Raw genomic sequence first — 20,306 nt, 5'->3', positions numbered from 1 at the left:
CATTTGCAAAAGAAAACTTTATGTCACCTGCTCCCACTATGTCACATGCATAGTCATTTCCAAGATGCACACAACCTGTCTTTCCACTGTCATAAGTGGAGAACCATTCCCTATGGGGAGTAACATGGAATGAAGCACCAGAATCCAAAATCCAATCCTGGGAATATGTATCATCTGAAGTGGTAAGCAACTATGCAGATAAACTAGACATGAAGAGAACGTCATTGTCACTATCATGTGTGACTGCATTGATCTCCTCGATCTTCAGTTTTCCTTTGTCCTCCCTTGGACTCTCTTCCTTTTGATTTGCACCCCAATTTGCATTCTTTTTCTTATCCTTTTGCTCTCCTTTTAGCTTGTACCAATCCTTTTTCATATGGCCCTTCTTGCCACAATGGTAACACTCAATGTTCCGTGCCCTGGATTTGCTACGAGACTTCCCTCTTTCTTGGGACTTCCCCTTGAACTATGATCTGCCCCTTTGCACATTTAAGGCTGCATCCTGCTTGTTGCCATCCATAGACTTCCATCTAATCTCCTTGGCCAACAAGCTACCCACTACATCATCAAATTTCAGTACTCCACCAGGTGCAGAGTTACTGACAGCTGTATGGAAGGTATCCCATGAGGATGGCAATGAACATAAGAGAAATATTGCCTTAGTCTCCACATCAAAATTCATTTTCTGAGCCTGAAGCTGGCTGAAAATAATATTGAATTCATTCAAGTGAGAAGCAATGGAGACCCCTTCCTTCATCTGTAGCGCAAACAAGCTCTTCATGAGGTAAACTTTATTAGAGGCAGTTTCCTTCTCATAAGTGGCACACAGTTTCTTCCACAAATTTTCCATAGTCTGCTCATTTACTACTGTGAGATAAACTGACTCTGCAAGATGAAGTCTAATAGTAGACTTTGCTAATGCATCCAACTCATTCCAATCATCCTCAGACATATTTGTAGGCTTAGCTTCAATTCCTGCCAAGAGTTTAATCTGCTCCTTTTGAATAAGCACATCCCTTATTTGTTCTTTCCACAAAGAAAAGTTTGTCCCATCAAACTTTTTAATGTTGAAAAACTCCTTTTCAGACATGGAAGAGGACGCCATGATGCAAATGAAACAAAATCCCAAATGCTAGTGCCTGCAAGAGAGAATCACACCAAATACCAGGTGCACCCAAATGTGTATGCCACAATAGAGTGAAATATCACCAAAACTCAAAGCTCAAAGCATCAAAAGATGCATCTGACTCATGTGCATATACTATGCATCCATATGAGCAAATCTGGCCCAAAAGGAAATGCTAATAAGTGCCAAATGACTCAAGCATAAACACCGTCCACTGGCATATGCATCAATAATATCTCATCCAAGAGAGCATAGCACTATCAGTGCATCACCTGCAATGTGTCAAAGCTGTCCCTCAACATAAAATAGCATCCATGTGCAAAGCGTCCATAAAAAATAGCATCCCATAAGGCAATTTGGGCCTATCAGCGCATCCAATAAGGACCGCAATGCATCCAAATGGCCTACAAATCATCCAATACAACCAAATGCACAGCACGAATGAGCGCACACTACTCAAACTGCAACCAGAGTGATCTGCATAAGGTATGCTCAGGAAATCATGGTCCCACGGTAATGACCGCTACTGAAAATAGAACCTGAGATGCCTCAAAATATGGGCGCCATTGCATAATCGGACTCGGCAAGAAAATCTGCAAATATCTCTCTTCTGCTAGAACTCCAAAATCCCAACCGATGGGTGAGAAATGGGAGTCAACACTTATCCACTGCCATGTGGCATAAATCTAAGGTTTCAAAACCTTAGAATGAAAAATGCATAACAGAGAGATGAAATCGAATACACAGAGATCTATAACTCTGAAAATCCTCCACCGAATCGCGCAAGAACTGATAGGTAGGGGTTTTTGGGCGTCCAGAATGCAATGGGACAGATGGTTTTGAAAACTGTGGTCTCAAACACTGGGTCCAACACACGGACTGAAAAACGTTTTTGGAAACAGAGCTGTTTGTAAACTCCACCGGAGTGCGAATGATGAGCAACATAGCAGTTTTAAGACCTCCTGAGTCCATCGGAGCTGACAGATCTGCAAATGGTTGCTCCAAACTTGAGTTCCAACACCCGAGCAAAAAACGTAGAAACTGACACAGTGAGTCAAAAATCCAATGAAATGATCCCAGATTCAAGAATGAAGGTGTTTCCAAGCTCCTGAAGTGAAGTGGACACCAAAAGCAAGCAATAGTTGCCTCTACAAGTCAATACGAAGTCTTTGTCGTCGAACGGAATAGGGAAAATCTCAAAAAACGACTTTTTCTTTGAAACCACTTAACAAGCTCTCAAAACCACTTCGTAAAGCCAAAGTGACTTTTCCAAAGGTTCCTCTAAGGTCTTTGCACACTCGGATGCAAGTAAAGTTACCCACAAAGCTTCCCACAGAGCTTCTCCTTCCTCCCACAGAGCTGCTGAGCCTCAAGCATTCACGCACGCTCAGCTAGATCACCCGGGCTCTGATACCAGTTGAGAGTGCTCTCAACGGAAGCAAGAACGGAAGAAGGAGAGAGAGAGACACAGAGCCACAAGTTTTGGTGGATGCAAAACCACCCTAATCTTCTTTTTTATTCATTTATATATGTGTTTGAGTATTGTACATAACCGGGGTTAAGGCACAGTGACCTTTAACCCCCACAATCCAGAGTGACCTAAGGTGTAAAAAGATCATGTCAAAGGGGGATTAAGGATGAGTCAAATGTGGGAGTGCTTGTGGTTGTCTGTTGTTGGTGTTGTGCATTGCTTAGGTTGTAGTGTAGATCCATGAGAGGCCACTTTTTGTGAAGAGCTACATGAAGAGCTCTACATAGTCTAGCTGGTCAACAAGCAGAGGTGGGTCACAAGAAAGAGTTCACAATCTGTAGGCAGGAAGCTGCTGGGCTCACGGGGGCCATCTTGAATTTTGATGTAGCTGCCAATTGAGTAGAAGCCTGGAGCTATGTAGAAGCAGGATGTAGTTGCTTTTTGCACCATTGTTGTGCTTGCTGAAGCCTCAAGGCTTATGTGAGGTTGTTGAGTGGATGTTGATAGCTTGTAGGGGTCCCTGCAATGGTTGGGCATCATTTCGCATACTAGTTCAAGGGCACTATGTGGTGTGTCTACCTTTTACAATCTGTGGAGCTTGGGTAGCTTTGCTCATAGTAGAGGCTATGTTGCTCATGGTGCCACTTCTTTGCTAAATTTTTTCATGCAATGGATGTTGTGGTTAGTGCAACAAAAGATGACACATCAAATGAAGAAAATGAAGAGGAAGAGACCTCCAAGAAAAAGAAAAGACAGAGCAAGAACAACAAAAAATCAAAAGGCAAGAAGAAAATTGACAAGCTCTCTAAGTTAGAGAAAATGATCATGGAGCAATTGAAAACTTTAAAAACACCCCCACTTCTACCCAAAGTTACTTGTGCATTTTGTGGGAAGGAAAATCATGAGAAAGAAAGATGCTGGTATAGATCCCAATCATGGGGGGAGAGTTCCTCCTCATGTACAAAACTCAAACAACCAAGCCCCACCCATGGTAGCTAATTAGATTGCAATAGACAAGCAAGAACAACAAAGGTTCAACAATCCAGAAGACCCAATCAGTAGAATTGGGGAAATCAACAAGGAAAAAACGAGAATCAAGCAGGCACATAGTGTGCCATGGAAGGCCACAAACAAGGTCCTCAGTGTGAACTTTAGTGCAAGCACCGAGGAGAAAGAGGAATTCCCATCATCAACTATAATGCAAGAGATAATCAGAATCAGCAGTAGTAGCTACCACCAGGCATGCATATGGTGTACTTGGATCCTATAAATGAGGATTACAATATACAAACTCAAAGAAGTCAGGGTAATATACATGCACTGGTAGTGACCAGATCTAAAGGTACAAAGCCTATGCCTAGCCTTGGAGATGCACCAAGAATGACAGCAAAACCAATGAATTGACCCAATAGGTCAGAAATCAAGCTCTACAACAAATACTTGAGAATAATGCACCAACAATAGAAGCACAGAGATCATAGCTCCAAAACAAGGGTAAGGCTTAGCTTGACCGCAGACAACTCCAAACACAGTCTGACAATCTTCCGACAGAAAATGTCTGATGTCAAGAGCATGGCAACATACAACAACTTAACAAGGTTCCAGACACATAAACACAGTACAAGCTTCTTCCAACTGGAGATATATTCCAAAAGATAAAAATGATTTGCTGGCCAGAACCACCAATTCAAACTCAGTAGAGTAGAAAAACAGTGGTGACATGGTCAAGTTGATAGAAATCAAAGAGGAATAGATAGTTCCAATTCCAGACACCACATTGAAAAACAGAAGTCAGATACAGGAAAAGGCCAAGCATGAACATGACGATCTCACACTCTTCTTTAAAGAGCTTTTGGATTTCAATGTTTAAATAACATTGGATCAACTTTTGAATCTTGTTCTAGCTTTTAAGAATCAATTATGTTAGAATTTGCATTTTATTGATGCTCCTCAACCCACAAATCACCCACAGAGTGATGATGAAGAGGAAACCCCCGACATTTACACATCCAATATTGAAGATGTGGATTATCAAGTCCCACTCATAGATGTGGATTATAAAAAGAAAAGGATCCCCGAAGTACTGGTAGATGGAGAATCAAGAGTGAACATCCTCTCTAAGGATCTATTAAAAACATTTGTTATAATGAACTTGCACCAGCACCATTTCAGGTCAAAATGGCTAACCAAAGGAGGATACAACCTCTTGGAATACTAAGAGGATAGGAAATTACTATTATGGGCTATCCTTCATAGTTACATTTGTAGTACTTAGCATGGAGGAAAGAGATTGTGCATATTCCATGTTATTGGGGAGGCCATGGTTGAGAGTTGCCAAAGTAAAACAAGACTGGGCAATCTATCTTCAAAGAGAAGCTTCGCAAAACAAGTTCAGCCACTACAAGCAAAGGGCATCAATATGATAGCTGAATTTTAAGAAGATGAGGAGAAAATTTTCTTGGGAGAAATCCTACTATTTTCCCCATATTTGAAATTGATGTAATCAAAATTATTGATCAGTATACATGCTCAAATAAACAAACACAGCCATCCAACCTACATCTGACCATGGTAGAATAGAAGATGGTCGAAAAACAATCGAAAGAAGATTCTATCAACCATAGTATCACGCGTGACAATCATGCCCACCTAGATGACACACTACATGAAAATAAAAAATTAGTTGCATAAGCCATCCTAGAAGCTGAAGCTTAGTTTGAAGAGCATATGCAAAAGAGTGCTAGAGTCCGACAGGATGACTTAGAAAAGATGAACCTTGGAGACCCCCACAACCCCAAGACAGTTTTGGTAAGTAGAGGTCTCCCTCCACCTTTCAAAATGGCTTTAAAAGATTTATTGATAGAGTATAAGGACGTCTTTGCTTGGTATTATACTGATATGAAGGGAGTAGACCCCAAGTTTTGTCAACATAGAATCAACTTACAGCAAGATGATGTCCTAGTGATGCAAGGGAGGTACAGAATGAATCCAAACTATGCAAAACAAGTTAAAGAGGAAATTGATAAGCTATTGAGAGTTGGTTTCTCACCCATGTTACATGGCTTTCACCTATTGTGATTGTGCTTAAAAAGAATGGAAAACTCAAAATATGTGTGGACTACAGAAAGCTCAATGTTGCCACCATTACTAACCCTTTTCCTCTACCATTTTGTGATTCCTTACTAGATGCTATAGGAGGTCATGTCACAGCCTCCAATAGATGCAGCTTTAGTAGTCCACACATCAGAGTGGATTAATTCCAATGGCCTCTTACTCTCTTAAACATGTCTAGGAAATGGTTTCCTTGCTTGTTTTCCAAATTGACAGGCTTCACATATCTTATGCATTTCTGCAACCTTGAACTTAGGCAATCCTGCAACAATATTTTGGGCCTGCATTAATTTAAGTCATTGTACATTAACATGACCAATGCGTTTATATCAGATATCAATATCTGCAACTACACTAGTCCCTTGTGCAAACATTGCTGCGCTCAATTCAGGCATGTCCGCATCCAACATAAACATCCTACCCTTCTTCTTCCCTTTTACTTTCAAGCGACCTTTATTTTTCATATCCTCAACAAAGCATCCATGAGGATTAAATCTGACCTGCAAGCCCTGCTCAACCATTTGACCAACAGAAACTAGGTTCATGGTGATATTCGCGACATGAAATACATCAGATAAGTATTTCTTTTTCCCATCCTGCATAGACAAAGGAATTTTACCAATCTGCACAATAGGATGTGCAGTATCATCACCAGTCTCCCCACTGGCAACCCAATAGAAGCAAGTGCATCTGCAATCTTCTTCACCTTCATGTGGTAGTCATTGATGCTCATATTTTCTCTCTGCACATTATGCAACTCCTGCTTGAGCTGCATTTTCCTGGCTTGCATATTTGTGCTATACATTTTTGTCAAAGTATCCCACGCCTCCTTCGGCGTGCTTGCATCTTGAATATGCACAATCATAGAATCTGAAATACTGATAGACAACCAGTACATAACTTTTATGGCTCTCTCATGCCAGCCTTTGAATGCCTGCAACTCTTGTTGATTAGGAACATTAGGAATAACTAGTTCTTCTTCAGCTCCAATAATGAACTCCCAATAGCCTTTTCCCTTAAGGAAATTTGTCATTCTAAACTTCCATGCTTGGAAGTTGTTCTTGTCAAGCTTTTCAATGACAATCTATGAAAGAACATCAGACGCCATTACAGAACACTGCAAAATATTCTGTCACTACAAAAAAACAAACTTCTGCCTCACAAGGGCAAATCTGCAAAATTAACGAAAGTGGTATTTGGCCACACAGTCACTTCCTAGTGATGATTATGCATCAACAAGCAATAAGAATGATTCTGTCACTCCCAATATCTCTGCGCATAGGCATATGATGTAATTTCTGTGATAACTTTTCACTGACCTGCAGAACAATGGTCGCACAGCAAAAACAAGGCACTTTCCTAAGTGCCTGCGAAAAACTTTCACCACCAAAACGGGCCCCGAAATGGCCTCGAATCAAAAAAATAATTTCACCAAGGGCTTAGCCCTTTCCTGTAGTATATACTGCCCTCTCGCCACACCGTGAAGGGTGTCCCAATCTGAGACAGTGCACTCTTGCACTTTCCGACTGTGCTACCTGCAAAGATTTGCTCCCAAACTCAAAAAAAAAGGAAAGCAACACTGATCCTCTTACTAGGATACCGTGAACTTGGTTTGCTTTCTTGAGCTCCTTACCACAAACCGAGCTCTAATACCATGTGAAGAGAGTGGGAGAGAAGGAAGGAGTCTCACTTGCAGCTTTCTCACATACACAATGGGGGAATATACACAAAGGTGGAGGCTGAAAACAGTTTTTCTCTTCTTAGTTGTGAAAGCCAAAAGAACTCTAAGTACAAAGGAATAGGTGAACCCTATATGTGGGTCTCAAACCTAACTCGGCTAACTAAGGTGGCATACTAACTGAGCCACTAACTAGAGTACATAAAGATAGCTGTCATCTAGCTATTATCATGGGCGGTGTACCAACCGCATCTGCAGCTAACAAGTCGGTGACAAATGCACAACAGTCACCATGGCATATCACGAGTGGAGCTCGATATCTCAATAATTCTTGATTTGATACATAAAGATTTATGGCATTATGCCTAGACCCGTAGCATCAATGGTTCACTTTACTACTTGACTTTTGTTGGGTCTACTTTTTGAAAGAGAAATCTGAAGTTTTTTCTAGATTTTAAGAATTCAAAGCCATGGTAGAAAACCAAATAGGTAGAAAGATCAAAGTCATTAGATCAAATAAAGGAGGTGAATACATGTCTTCAACATTCATGAACTTTTGCTGAAGTCACGACATTCGAAGACAATTCACTTGTGCCGATACTCCTCAGTAGAATGCAAGAGTTGAAGTTTTTTCCAGATTTCAAGAATTCAAAGCCATGGTAGAAAACTAGATAGGCAGAAAGATCAAAGTCATGAGATGAGATAGGGGAGGTGAATACATGTCTTCAACATTCATGAACTTTTGCAGAAGTCACGGCATTCGAAGACAATTCACTTGTGCCGATACTCCTCAGTAGAATGCAAGAGCTGAAAGGAAGAATGGTTTAGCAGATGGTGCTATGCTTAGTGAGAAGCATCTTCCAAATCAATATTGGGTAGAAGCAATAGCCACTCAAACTACTTGCTTAATCGGCTTCCTACCAAACCAATACATGGTATGACACCTTATGAAGTATTCACTAGACACAAGCCACACATTGGGCATCTCCACATATTTGGTTGCATAGCATATGCCCACATACATGATGATCATCGCAGAAAATTGAATGCGAAGTCACGCAAATGCATCATGGTTGGCTATAGTGAAGAAAGCAAAGCATACAAGTTGTATGATCACATCAACTGTAAGGTCATTATCTCTAGAGATGTAATCTTTAATGAGGAATCAGAATGGAAAACCTCAAAAACACAGGAGATAGGCACACCGATTTCATAGTCTACATAAAAGATTGATGGAAGAAGAGCAAGAATTGCCAAAAACACCCTAAGCAGTAGAGCCACACCAACTCAGACGGTCTACTAGGGAAAGCAGACCACTAGCTACGTTGACATATGCTCAGAAAGGCAAAGCAATTCAAGTTGAAACCACCAACTATGCTCTTATGGCTACCGTCATGGCTATAGAAGAGCCAGTGTGCTTCGAAGACGCATTAGACAAGCTAGAATGGCAAATCTCTATCAATGAAGAAATGGATGCTTTGTACAAGAATAATACTTGGGAATTATGCGACCTTCCACCAGGAAAGAAGGTCATAGCAAACAAATGGGTATACAAAGTGAAGTACAATCCAGATGGAAGAATTCAAAGATACAAAGCCAGACTAGTTGCGAAAGGATTTGCACAGCAATATGGTCAAGATTATGATGAGACTTATGCTCCAGTAGCAAATATGGATTCCATACAGTTCCTGATATCACTAACGACACTCAACAGATGGAATGTGTATCAACTCAATGTCAAGAATGCATTTCTCAATGGTTACCTAGACGAGGAAGTCTACATGTAACAACCAGCACGTTATGTTGAACCAAGAAAGGAGAATAAGGTTTGCCATCATAACTAAAGTCTCTACGGCTTAAAGCAAGCACCCAAAAGTTGGTACAGCAGAATCGACAAGTATTTTGCTGATCTACGATACATTAAATCCAATGCAGATCATACTCTCTACTACAAATTTCAAGGGGAAGACATTACTATTGCACTTTTGTAGGTAGATGATCTAATTGTGACCGGAAGCAAGGATAGCTTCATCAAAAAAATTAAAACAAGAGTTATCTGTAGAGTTCGACATGAAAGATCTTGGACTTATGCACTATTGTCTTGGAATTGAGTTCTGGAGAGATTCAAACAACACCTTTATGAGTCAGCTCAAGTATGTTGATAGTCTCCTGAAGATGTTAGATTGCAAGATTGTAGCCACTCCCATGGAACAAAGTTTGAAACTTACAAAAGATTCAGAAAAGTCTACAGTCAATGACAGGTACTACAGGTAGCTCATGGGATCTCTTATATATCTGACTATCACATGGCCAAATATTTGTTATGCAGTAAGCTCACTAGCACAGTTTATGGCAAATCCAAAACAGTCTCATTGGAATGCAACCAAAAGCGTCTTGAGATACATCATATGCCGAAGATCATGAGACCAAGAGATCCACACAGGGATATGCATTTTTCCTTGGTCAAGGTGCTATATCATGGTTGTCAAACAAACAGCCAACTGTTTTTTATCTTCAACTGAAGCAGAATATAGAGCACTCACTATAGGTGGATATGAGGCTATATGACTCAGAAGACTATTGTTAGAAACAGATTACTTTGATGAGTCAAAGCCAACAACAATATATTGTGATAATCAATCAGCTCAAGCATTGGCCGAGAATCCAATATACCACTCCAGGACAAAGCACATTGATGTAAGAGAGAACTTCATCAGACAAAAAGTATTACTTGGTGACATCACACTACAGCATTGTGATAGCAAAGAAAATGTTACTGACATCTTTACCAAACCACTCGGTAAAGAGCTTTTCGAGAAACACCGACTAGCTCTTGATTTAACATAGAGGACGGACATTCCCATTAAAGGGGTGTGATGGAATATAATGTTCAGTCCTTCTTCGATTCCATAGAATCATCATCTTGAGGGAAGGCCTACTTCATGAGCACCATCATGTGATCATATGTGCATAGCACTAACCCAATAGAGTGCTATAAAGGAAAGGGCTAGATGCCCTAACCCTAAACCTTAACGGGTTTGTATATATTCTACATTTTCAAGTAAATCTAGTGTACAATTAGTCATTTGTGGTGTGCTCTCTAGCTGTACCCTCTCTCCTCATCTCCACTCTTCTCCTCTCCCCTCTTCATATTTTGTCACATATGACATTGAATAGGGACACATAACTTTCGATTGGGAGCATCAATAGAACACATTTCAATAGTCCGAGTTATGAGGATGTGCTCTTCAAAAATGTTTAGGTGACACCATGTTGAAGTCCTTGAACCCTCCGTAGTTTCCCACTGGTATGACCATTCTTCTTCTTTAATTATTTGATATTAATGAGAAATGAAGAAATCCAAATGATGATCACAAACTTTGAAAATTAGGTACTCATTGGAAAACATAGTTGAAACAAAGTAGATTGAAAGTGTCTTATTTGAAAACCAAACCACAAGAATAGAACTGCTAGTAAAGACAATATAAAATGTTTGGTTCAAAGTCAATGATAAAAACAGCACTGTTGATGGTAAAGCTCCCTACTGGCTTAGTGTCTAAGAGCATGGATCGTGCTCTCACTATGGATGTCGAGGAAGGATGAGTCCAACATGAGAATGTAGTCAATATGCGTGGCTTTCCCTTGAATTGAGACTTCTCCATTGTCATGTATGAGAATTCATCCATGAAGAGAAGTAACTTGAATGATGCCTTGCACTACCTCGCATGTGTAGCAGTATGGCCATGCTAGATCTCGACTTACTCTGCTACCTCCACATGATGTGCACTGGTACTTTGTAAGTTGCCCATTCAAGTTGGTGAAGTGCAATTTTCCAAATACCTGTAATCATCAAAAAAATCCATAAGACAAACATTTCAATTTGCGCAAGCCATCGGTGAGCTTAAGCACTCGAGAAAACCACCCTTCCATCCATATCCTAAATCTGAAACTTGGATGACAAAAGCATCCTTTAACTTTTCATGCTTGCTGCCCTCTAGAACCTCTCCTAGTATGGTGAAGTTGAAGAATCCCAATGTGTTATGCGCTCTGAGGAAGGAAACATTCTTCAAAGTGTATATCACTATCCCCTTGTCGTTATACTCTTGCATCAAATGAGCTTGGGTGTTCTTATGCTCGTTCATGAATGATAGTTGTACAATATCAAGAGCTTGGAAAGTCACTAAGGATGTTGACAAATATGATTTAGTTCTTATTAATGAATTACATGATCTTACCACTGCTCTATCCTCGTTTAGGCCCACCAGCTACTATAAGATTTGGTCACTGGGTCCCCCATCCATGTTGACCTTAATCACAACAAATGATATAGTGTGCATGACAGTGGATATCAAGCCACGATTTGAACTAATGATAGACAAAGCCCAAGGAATATAAGAGGCTATTGAGGATCATGGAAGAAGGTTATGGCGCCATCGAACGGTTGCCCTTCACAATTAAATGGTTGCATTCACATGAAGAGAATAGTTGCATGACCCTTCTTCGCCAGTGGCCTTTGAAACAATTAATGCCCCCTCGATTCAATAGAATGACTCAAGAATGAGTGTGTCCCAGAATTGCTGGACATGTGCAAGCGCGACTACTAATGTCACTGTTTGACAATTGTAATAATACGCTAAATCTGCCCTTAAGTAAATGGGTAAGAGACACCCCTAGCCTTATATATACCATACTTTGAGAGCAGCTTGCCCTCAAAGGCAAAACCATACCGAATGTACTTGCAAAGGTTGCCTATGTGGAGTATGTGTAATGAGTTCCCACCAGGAATGAAGTTCTCTCCTATGGGAATTATGGCTCTAAAGTCATGATGAGAGTTTTGCAAAGGGTGCTGCAAAGTTAGCGCTTTTAGTCGAGGGCCCATATAATCTCCTCTCATCACCACATTCACTCCTTATTATGGATTGTTTGTTTGCTGATTGCAAAGAATGCAATGTAAGAAACCATACACAAATGGTGGAATTAAATGTAACCAAACATAGACACATGGTGGAATTAATTGGTGACTTAAATAAATGTAAGAAACCATGGAGACATGGTGGAATTAATTGGAAACATAAAAAAGGTCCTTACTTTAAATTGATGGCGTGCCTAACATTAATAGTTTAAATACATGCGTAACATGCAATGGAACAAGAAGAGTGTGAGGACAATATGCGGTCGAGGATGTTCGCCAACACATGGTCTTATAGTAGAAGCACCACCACATACGTCCCTCATCGGTATCATAGCAGGAAAGAACGAAATCCCCGCAGGACATCACCACACCCGTTAGAGCGAGATCACCTCCACAATCACTGAATGGTAACTCGATCGCCTTCCCATCCATTGTGCAAGGACCACCCATACATTACTATACCCTTCCCCCTAGGGCAGGCCAAAAACTTCTCAAGACTTTTTGGAGGTTTCATTCATGACCAAAAATGTGACCATTGCTTGGGAGTCTCTCAATTCAAATGCCGAGTGCCACTTCTTTGGGAGAGCATGTGAATGTGTGCTGAAGTCATGAGCGACCTAATTTTGCGCAGCCAGATGGGGTGGCCCACTGCCATCGCCCGTTGGGGCCAAACGCGGAGAGTGCTCAGGGTCGAATAATGAGTCTATCGTCTTTCAAAATGCTGGATCGGCCATCCGCATGCTTAGACTGCCACCACCACCGCGCGCAGAGGTGCCGCTCCCGTGGAAACAGGCCCTTAATTAGGTGGAAGTTGTGCCTTGTACGGTGCCTTGTACGACGTGGGCTCTGGATTTGATGGCGACTCAAAGGACAGCGGGTACGTACTACGCATACGAACAGCTGTTATCATTGCAACTGTCCTAAAAGCCTATAATTCGTGAGGAATTCCAAATTGCTTATCGCCAAGCTTTGTAGAATCGTGGAGAATCCAGTCGTTGCCACCTTGCCATTGCCATGCGTGAGTTCTCACGAGACACATGCGTGATAAGTTCTCACTAGACAGATCATGCATTTCAAGGTACGTAGCCACTCTTGTACCTTTGTAATTCTGTAGAGAACCTCCGGCGCGATGTTTACCATCACCCACCATGAACCCAAATGCAGTACAACAAGCCTTTTCCCGCCCGGACTTGCATAATATTCACTCCGCAAAAGCAAGTGGTCTGATACTACTGGAATTACACAAACACTTATCGACGAGGACACAAATCGTGGGAAGAAGATTCTACAACGCGTAAACTATGTGGCATCATTCTTATTAAATCAACGACAATACTGCGAAGAAGATTCTACAATGCTTGGCGGACTAATTTGGTGAAGTTGGAACACAGCGGGTATGCAGACGTGGTTACAAGGTGTAAGCATAGAGATGCACTCGTTGTCTGTACGTGCTTTCTCCTGTCGGTTTAAAAGAGGAATTGTAACCTTCGTCAAAACGTATTCGTTGTATGCTGGACTTTGAGACTGGCTGGGATTTTCTTTAACGGAACGAAGAGCGTTGTTGGCTTATTCATCGAACATTCGTACCGGGTTTTAGGTTCACACCGATGATTGTGCTTTACACACCTTCATATCAAGGTCCCAAAAATGGAGACTATGGGCTCCTGGAGGCCCACGGAAAGCTCCTATAAACATGGTATCTGCATAAAATGGACATGGACAAAATATCGTTTCGGAAGGGGTTGGGGAGTAATGCAAAAGAATGCCTCCTAGTGTCTTATCCATTGTCTTGTATCCTGCTTTAATCATGCCCATTGGTAATTCAGCAGGTACGTATGTAACGACTCAACCGTCCTCAAGTAAGCAGGTCTAGAAGTTATTGGTTGTGGAAAATTGAATCCGAAGTGGAAGGAAGTTTCTGCAGGATAGTGGCGGCAGCGTGTCTTGCTCACTTAGGTGAGTCCTTATCCGAGTGTACTTAAAACTGTCTTACCCTTTTGTGGATGCTCGCAGATGGTTTAGTTTTTGCTTATTAAGCAAAACTCCTATCATTATCACGTTACCGTTCTTGTGCTGCCAAAATTTGAGAGCATCGAAAATAAGGCTTCATAGCATCACTTCGATTTCACTTTATTTTGAAAGATCAAGACATAATTTAATGGTAGTTTATGTAAAATTAATTCTTGTCTTAGTCAAATAGAAACGACAAATGCTTTAAACATTTTGTGAGCTTCAAGAAGACATTGAAATTTTAGCTTCTAGTTCTTGTTTGTCCAGTGGCATATTCAGTCAATATTTTCCTGCTTTTATCAATTCTGACTAGACAACTTTAAGAGCATAAGAACCACTCACTATTCTTCTTACTGCTGCTCAATCTGAAATTTCCCTTAAAAGAGATTAATTTTTGAAATTAAAAGGGTATTGCATACTACAATCCGTTCAGATGTCAAGAAAATCTTGGTTTTGATCTCATAAATCGTTAGAGGAGGGAATATTTGATTTTTCGGGCATCACTAGATTCTTTTTTTCGATGGGGAGTACATTACCTCGTGTCTAACACAGCCACATCTTAAGGATTATAAGAACTTGCTGATCATCTTTTTCTTGTTCTTTTCTAGAGAAGATGTCAATTTGGAACAAGTGTTGTCCCTCAATGTCCTATGGGAAATGGAGCCAGCTTTCACTCTATGTGCTTTTGCATACATTTGTAGAGTTCGTTATGTATTCTCCTTGATTCTGATGCGCTTAAAGACAATATTAATCATTTAATTGCTATGTATATCGTTCTAAACAAAATGGCAAATTCGCTGTTAGTGTCATACTTTAAAGATTCTCCAAACAATATAATGAAGTCAGCGACTGTCTTTCATCTCCACAATGGCTTAGTCTCTATTTAATGTGCATATTCATACCTGTACTAATAATTTTGGTAGTGGTTGCAGGAAAGGTAGCTGCATGTTTATATGATATTTGCAATATCATCAAGTTGGCCATGGTATGCTCTTCTTTTGCATCTATTCTGGCAGTAATACATGCATTCACACATGTATATGTTTATGTATACATACTACATATATATACATATGCGTGTGTCCTTGCGCACACACACACACATGTGTGTGTGTGTACATACCTCTCTCTCTCTCTCTCTCTCTCTCTCTCTCTCTCTCTCTCTCTATCTATCTATCTATCTATTTATATCTGTATGTATGTATGTGTACATGCACACTTTTTTTTTGGGTAAAGCAACTTTGCATTAAGAAGCATGTACATGTGGCTGATATGTTTATGTATACATACTCCATATATATACATATGCGCGTGCGCACGCGAGCCGTGTGTGTGTGTGTCCCCCCTCCCTATGAATTTGGATCGATTATGTAAAACTTTATTTCATGGCTTTTGCATTGGTTTGCAAGGTTCAAGAGTCACTGGTATAGCAGGCCTATACCAGGTTTTTGTAAATCCACCTCTATTATGGGCTCTAGAGGGAGGTAGGGAATCTCACAGGCTTCTGGATGTGACCTGTTTTGTGTTGATCGGGTTACTAGAGCCCGAGTTATGTAATTAAATGTGAGGGGTTGATGGTAATCCCATGGAAGATGTAGTATGGATACATTGTCATAGTACTTAGATCCGGTGTAAATGGAGCCAAAATAAAGATCTATTGGATAAGAGAGAACGGGGAAAACTAGAGAAAAATAGGACACTCAAGGGGAGAAAAAAGACACCATTGTATAGGGAGTGAGAGGGAAGAGGTTTTTGGGGGGGAAATGAGAAATGGAAAAGGAGTGCAATTCAGTTGGGATCTTCTCTCTCCTTCACCCCTTGCTTGGTTGCTAATTTCTAAATAAAATTCTGTATTCTAAAACTTCTGCCTTTGACATTTGGGTGAGGTGAGCATGGAGGTGACGGGTCACTGACAGAGGGGTGCCCAAGTCGATACCCGCTTGGCAACACACAGAGCTGCAATCGCTTCTAGCATGACAAAAATCCTTTTTAGTGTTGGGGAGAGTTTTAATGTCTTGGCTATGAAGTGCAATGTTCATTTTTTTGCTAGTGGCTGATCCCCAAGTTGTGTGCTGAGTGAGTGGTTGGGGAGGAAGTGTTGATGCCGAATGTGCATCATGATTGGAGGCTTGGCCCTTTGTCTTGTGGCCTTTCGTTTGTCCGAGTTTGTAGGGCAATTGCCTTTTCCAGATAGACAAGAAAAGCAGACCAAATGCCTATAGGCAAGGGGGGAACATGCAACTCAGAATGAATTGAATGCTTAGAGAGAGAGAAGGTGAGTATGCAGTCATGGTGTTCCAATGGCCCTTCTATTACTTAGCCCAAAAGGGCTTGGATTAACACCTATGTGCTGTGTTCTACACACTTGAATGTACCTATGTTGCAAAAACAATACTCAAACCTAGGACCCTAGATCCTTATATACATAGGGTACTAACCATCGCATTTACAATGGTTCGTCTTGCTCTTGTCAGAAGTGCAAGCGCCATTAGATGTATCAACCTGGACTGATAGGATTTGCTTGGAGTTATCGTTCATGCGAGTCCCACGATGGCATCCTTCATCGAGTTGGTCAACACGAGGATCAATTGATGTAATGGTGCTCACCTTGGTCATTATGATGGCCGCTCTCCTTTGACTCCTTTCATCTTCTAGTGCCACTTCCTTTGGTGCCTAGCGCCATGAGCCTTGGCTGGCACTTGCCTTTAATGCACACGGTCTTCGTGAACTTAATGCACAACCTGCCCTTTGGGCAGCCGTTGTACTTTGTGGACTGACGGGTTCATGTTTATCCCTTCCTCGTCGAGACCTTTGCTAGTCGGCTCCCTTTGTCCTTCATGGGGGAGCTCCGTTTGCCTGCTTTGTTCTTCGGTCTACGAGCTTGTCTTCAGCCGCAGTTGAATTCCTGAACTGTCTGTCCCAGGTTTCAATGCTCGTCCCCCCTTTGTTTCATGCCGTATCCTCGTAGCTCCCATTTGCGGGCCTGGTTGCGCTACCTGGTGGCGCATGGCCAAAGTGGAGCAGGAGGCTTGATGCATGAGTGAAACAAGTTGTAAATCTTACTAGCTTGCATGGCACAGATTTCACTCATTTGCCAACAGAGGGTATTGAGCTCAAATACGCCCTTGATCAGGTCATTCCGGTCGGCTCCTCCCAAAGTAGCTGAAACGACTTTACATTGTCGACAAGTGAGCATCTGTGACGTGTAGTCACCTCTCAAATCTTTATAGCTCATTCGAGGCTGATTTGAAGGCTGATTTCAAGGCCGTTTTCCATGCCTACTCAGTGGTAAGGGAATGTCTAATGACATGGGGGGGATGACGATGCGTTCCCCTCTGCTTTTTCCTTCCTACACTACCTTCTTTTGTGCTTGTTGTCAGGTACACCTTGGTGAGTGGTGGTGGTGGCGGTGGGGGTCTTCGGTGTCGACTTTGATTAGTTGCACGACTGTGGTTCGTGTGGCCAATTCTGCAAGCCGGTCTTGCTTGGCCTTGCAAATCTCTTTTTGGTGCATGGACTAGGCCTACTCCTGGAGATCCAGACCTGCACACAAGCACAAACAACCGACCATAGAACCACAAGGGAAAGAACATGCAAGCTCACCACCCAACCATGATGCTCACGGGTCTAGAACCCGTAGGATCTGAGCATCCCCCTGAGCCACATGCTGGGCTGCTAGCACAAACATCTACATCCAATCAGTCTACAACCACCCTGGTGTCCCATACCACCAAGAGGTGCCCATAAGGCCTCAAGACAGTGTTGGGAATCCAGGCTACACTAGAAAGCAGGTGCGCGTCCGCAACATGGTCCAGCAGACCAGCAAGGAAGAGCCAAGCTTTCTCTGACTTGTGTGACTGAAAACTGAACCCTTGGCCTCCTTATATAGGCTCGAGCCTAGTGCTACTAAAAATAACAAGAACCCTAACTCGTCCGTTGCCCTAACAGGAACCCTAACCCAACCTGAGAATCACATGCCTATCCCCTAGCCTCCTCATGCTACCTAAGCTAGTCTTGTGTGCCTAAGCACACGTCAGATACGGTCCATGCACATGACATACTCCCCTTCCTCTTAGAACTCACTCTTGAGTTAATAAGAAAGTCCTAAAACTCTCTCTGAAGGTTAGTCAATGTCTCCCATGTAGAGTCCTCCTCGACATGATCCTTTCACTTAATCTTCTATTTAGCGATCGTCCTAATTTTTAACTTGACGTTCACGAAATCCAAGAATACTTTTTGGTTTGTGCGGTACAAAGGTCAAATCTTCAATGCCTATAAGGTCTTGAGGAGTTACTACCTGATCCTCAGCACCCAGTACTTCCTTCACTCTACTAACGTGAAAGATTGTATGAATTCTTACATTAGGAGGCAATTCCAGTTCATATGCAACTTGGCCATTTCTTTGGATAATAGTGAATGGACCACAATATCTGGGGGATAATTTCCCAACCTTTCCAGTACTTAGGCTCTTCGATTCCTTGGGAATACGCAAATATACCATCGCTCCAATTTGAACTCTCTAGGTGAACGATGTCGATTAGAATAAAAAATGTCCCTGTCTTGGGCACTTCTAATAGACTCCTTGGTAAACTGCAACATCTCTTCCATGTCCTGCAAGAATGTCTTATCAGCATCATTCTGTGAGGGAGAGAGAGAGCATCCCACACCACACTAAGAGGGAGAGATAGAAACAGGAGAATTGCAAGTGATCTCTGGCAAAAGCCCCGCTACAACTGGAGGAAAATCTCTGCACAACAGACTGCTCAAGAGCTCCATAGGACTGCTCAACAACCTCAACCATTGGATGCACACGTGTGGAAAACTGCTCCACAACCCTGCTTGAGAACATGCACTACGGGCTGGATGTACTACTGCTCCAGCAGATGCACACACGGGACTGGAAGTACTGCTCTAGCAAGTGAGGAATGAGGGCTGAGGGGGGGGGCTATAAATAGCCCCCAGCTCCTCCCTAAAGAACCGACCAGCAGGGGGGCACATGGCCGACCCCTTTGCCCTAGGCAGCCGACCAGCAAGGAGGGTGGGCCAAACCACCTCTGCCCTACATAAGGGGCTGGTAACAGCCCTCCAAGGGGCTGGTCCCCTACGCCACATGGACCGACTGGACCTCCTCTAGAGCCGACCCCTGCTGCCCTACCATGGGCCGACTAGCATGCCTCTCTCAGCCTATAGGGGGCTGCTAGGTCCTGCGAAAACAGCCCTACTGGCCTTGCCTCTAGGCCTCCCCAGTGAGCAGCAAATGTGCCTCCACAAGGCTGCCATGGGACAGCATGTGGACCAACGATGGGCCCAGGAGGACCATGTAGTACTTACCCTAGACTACCCTCACAGGGGTGGGCACACCCACAGCACAAACCCTTGCTCACCTTACCCTAGCCTCAGGGGGGGTGGGCACACCCACAAGCATTGGCCCTCCTTCATAGGTGACATCAGGAGATGTTAACCTCTAACATCCCCTCTTCAACTCCTGTATGGAACACAAACGCCAGGGAGCTAGGTGTGCCACTGGAACAACTGGAGGAATCTGTCGTGTGATACCCCATCGCTGAAGGCCGCCTTGGTACTGTTGAAAAAGCTCCCTCTTGGCACGAACTGCCTTAGCACAATCTGGAAGTGTTGCTCCCAAGCCACAGGTTCTAGGTACACTACTTTGGTTCAGTACTGGTACATATCATATGGTACAACAATCCAACTGCTGGTACTAGTACATCACTCCAAAAGATTGTACTCAAAAAATAATACAACTGATACTGCCACTGACGCAAGGTCCACTTCCCTGCATGGGCACCTATATCTCAGAGCTAGATAGCCCCCCTTGAAGACCTGCTCAAGTCCAAATTGGTACACTGTTGCCAGATCGATGAACATCAGTGCTCTAACGACAATGAGCAAATAACAGCTCACAAGGATCAATCACCTGTGTTTGGATTCCTGCACTAGCAATCTACTGACCCATCTGGATCTCTAGTAGCTCATTAGA

At 42.4% G+C, this 20,306-nt stretch overlaps 1 protein-coding gene across 1 annotated transcript in view; it reads left to right on the top strand.

Annotated features, from left to right (window-relative positions):
• The first annotated feature begins 14,168 nt into the window (after positions 1-14,168).
• LOC147897080 (uncharacterized) overlaps positions 14,169-20,306 on the top strand; it is a 116,171-nt gene continuing 110,033 nt past the window's right edge. The window contains exons 1-2 of the mRNA XM_087382039.1: positions 14,169-14,254; positions 15,241-15,293. Coding sequence (XP_087238165.1) covers positions 15,291-15,293 — 3 coding nt within the window. The 5' untranslated portion in view covers positions 14,169-14,254; positions 15,241-15,290. The remainder of the gene's footprint in view (positions 14,255-15,240; positions 15,294-20,306) is intronic.

Source organism: Dipteris shenzhenensis, chromosome 11, assembly GCF_047967505.1.
Source record: "Dipteris shenzhenensis isolate YYH24624 ecotype China chromosome 11, Dip_SZ_1.0, whole genome shotgun sequence".
Taxonomy (NCBI): Eukaryota; Viridiplantae; Streptophyta; class Polypodiopsida; order Gleicheniales; family Dipteridaceae; genus Dipteris; species Dipteris shenzhenensis.
This window is presented reverse-complemented; position numbering and strand designations above follow the sequence as displayed.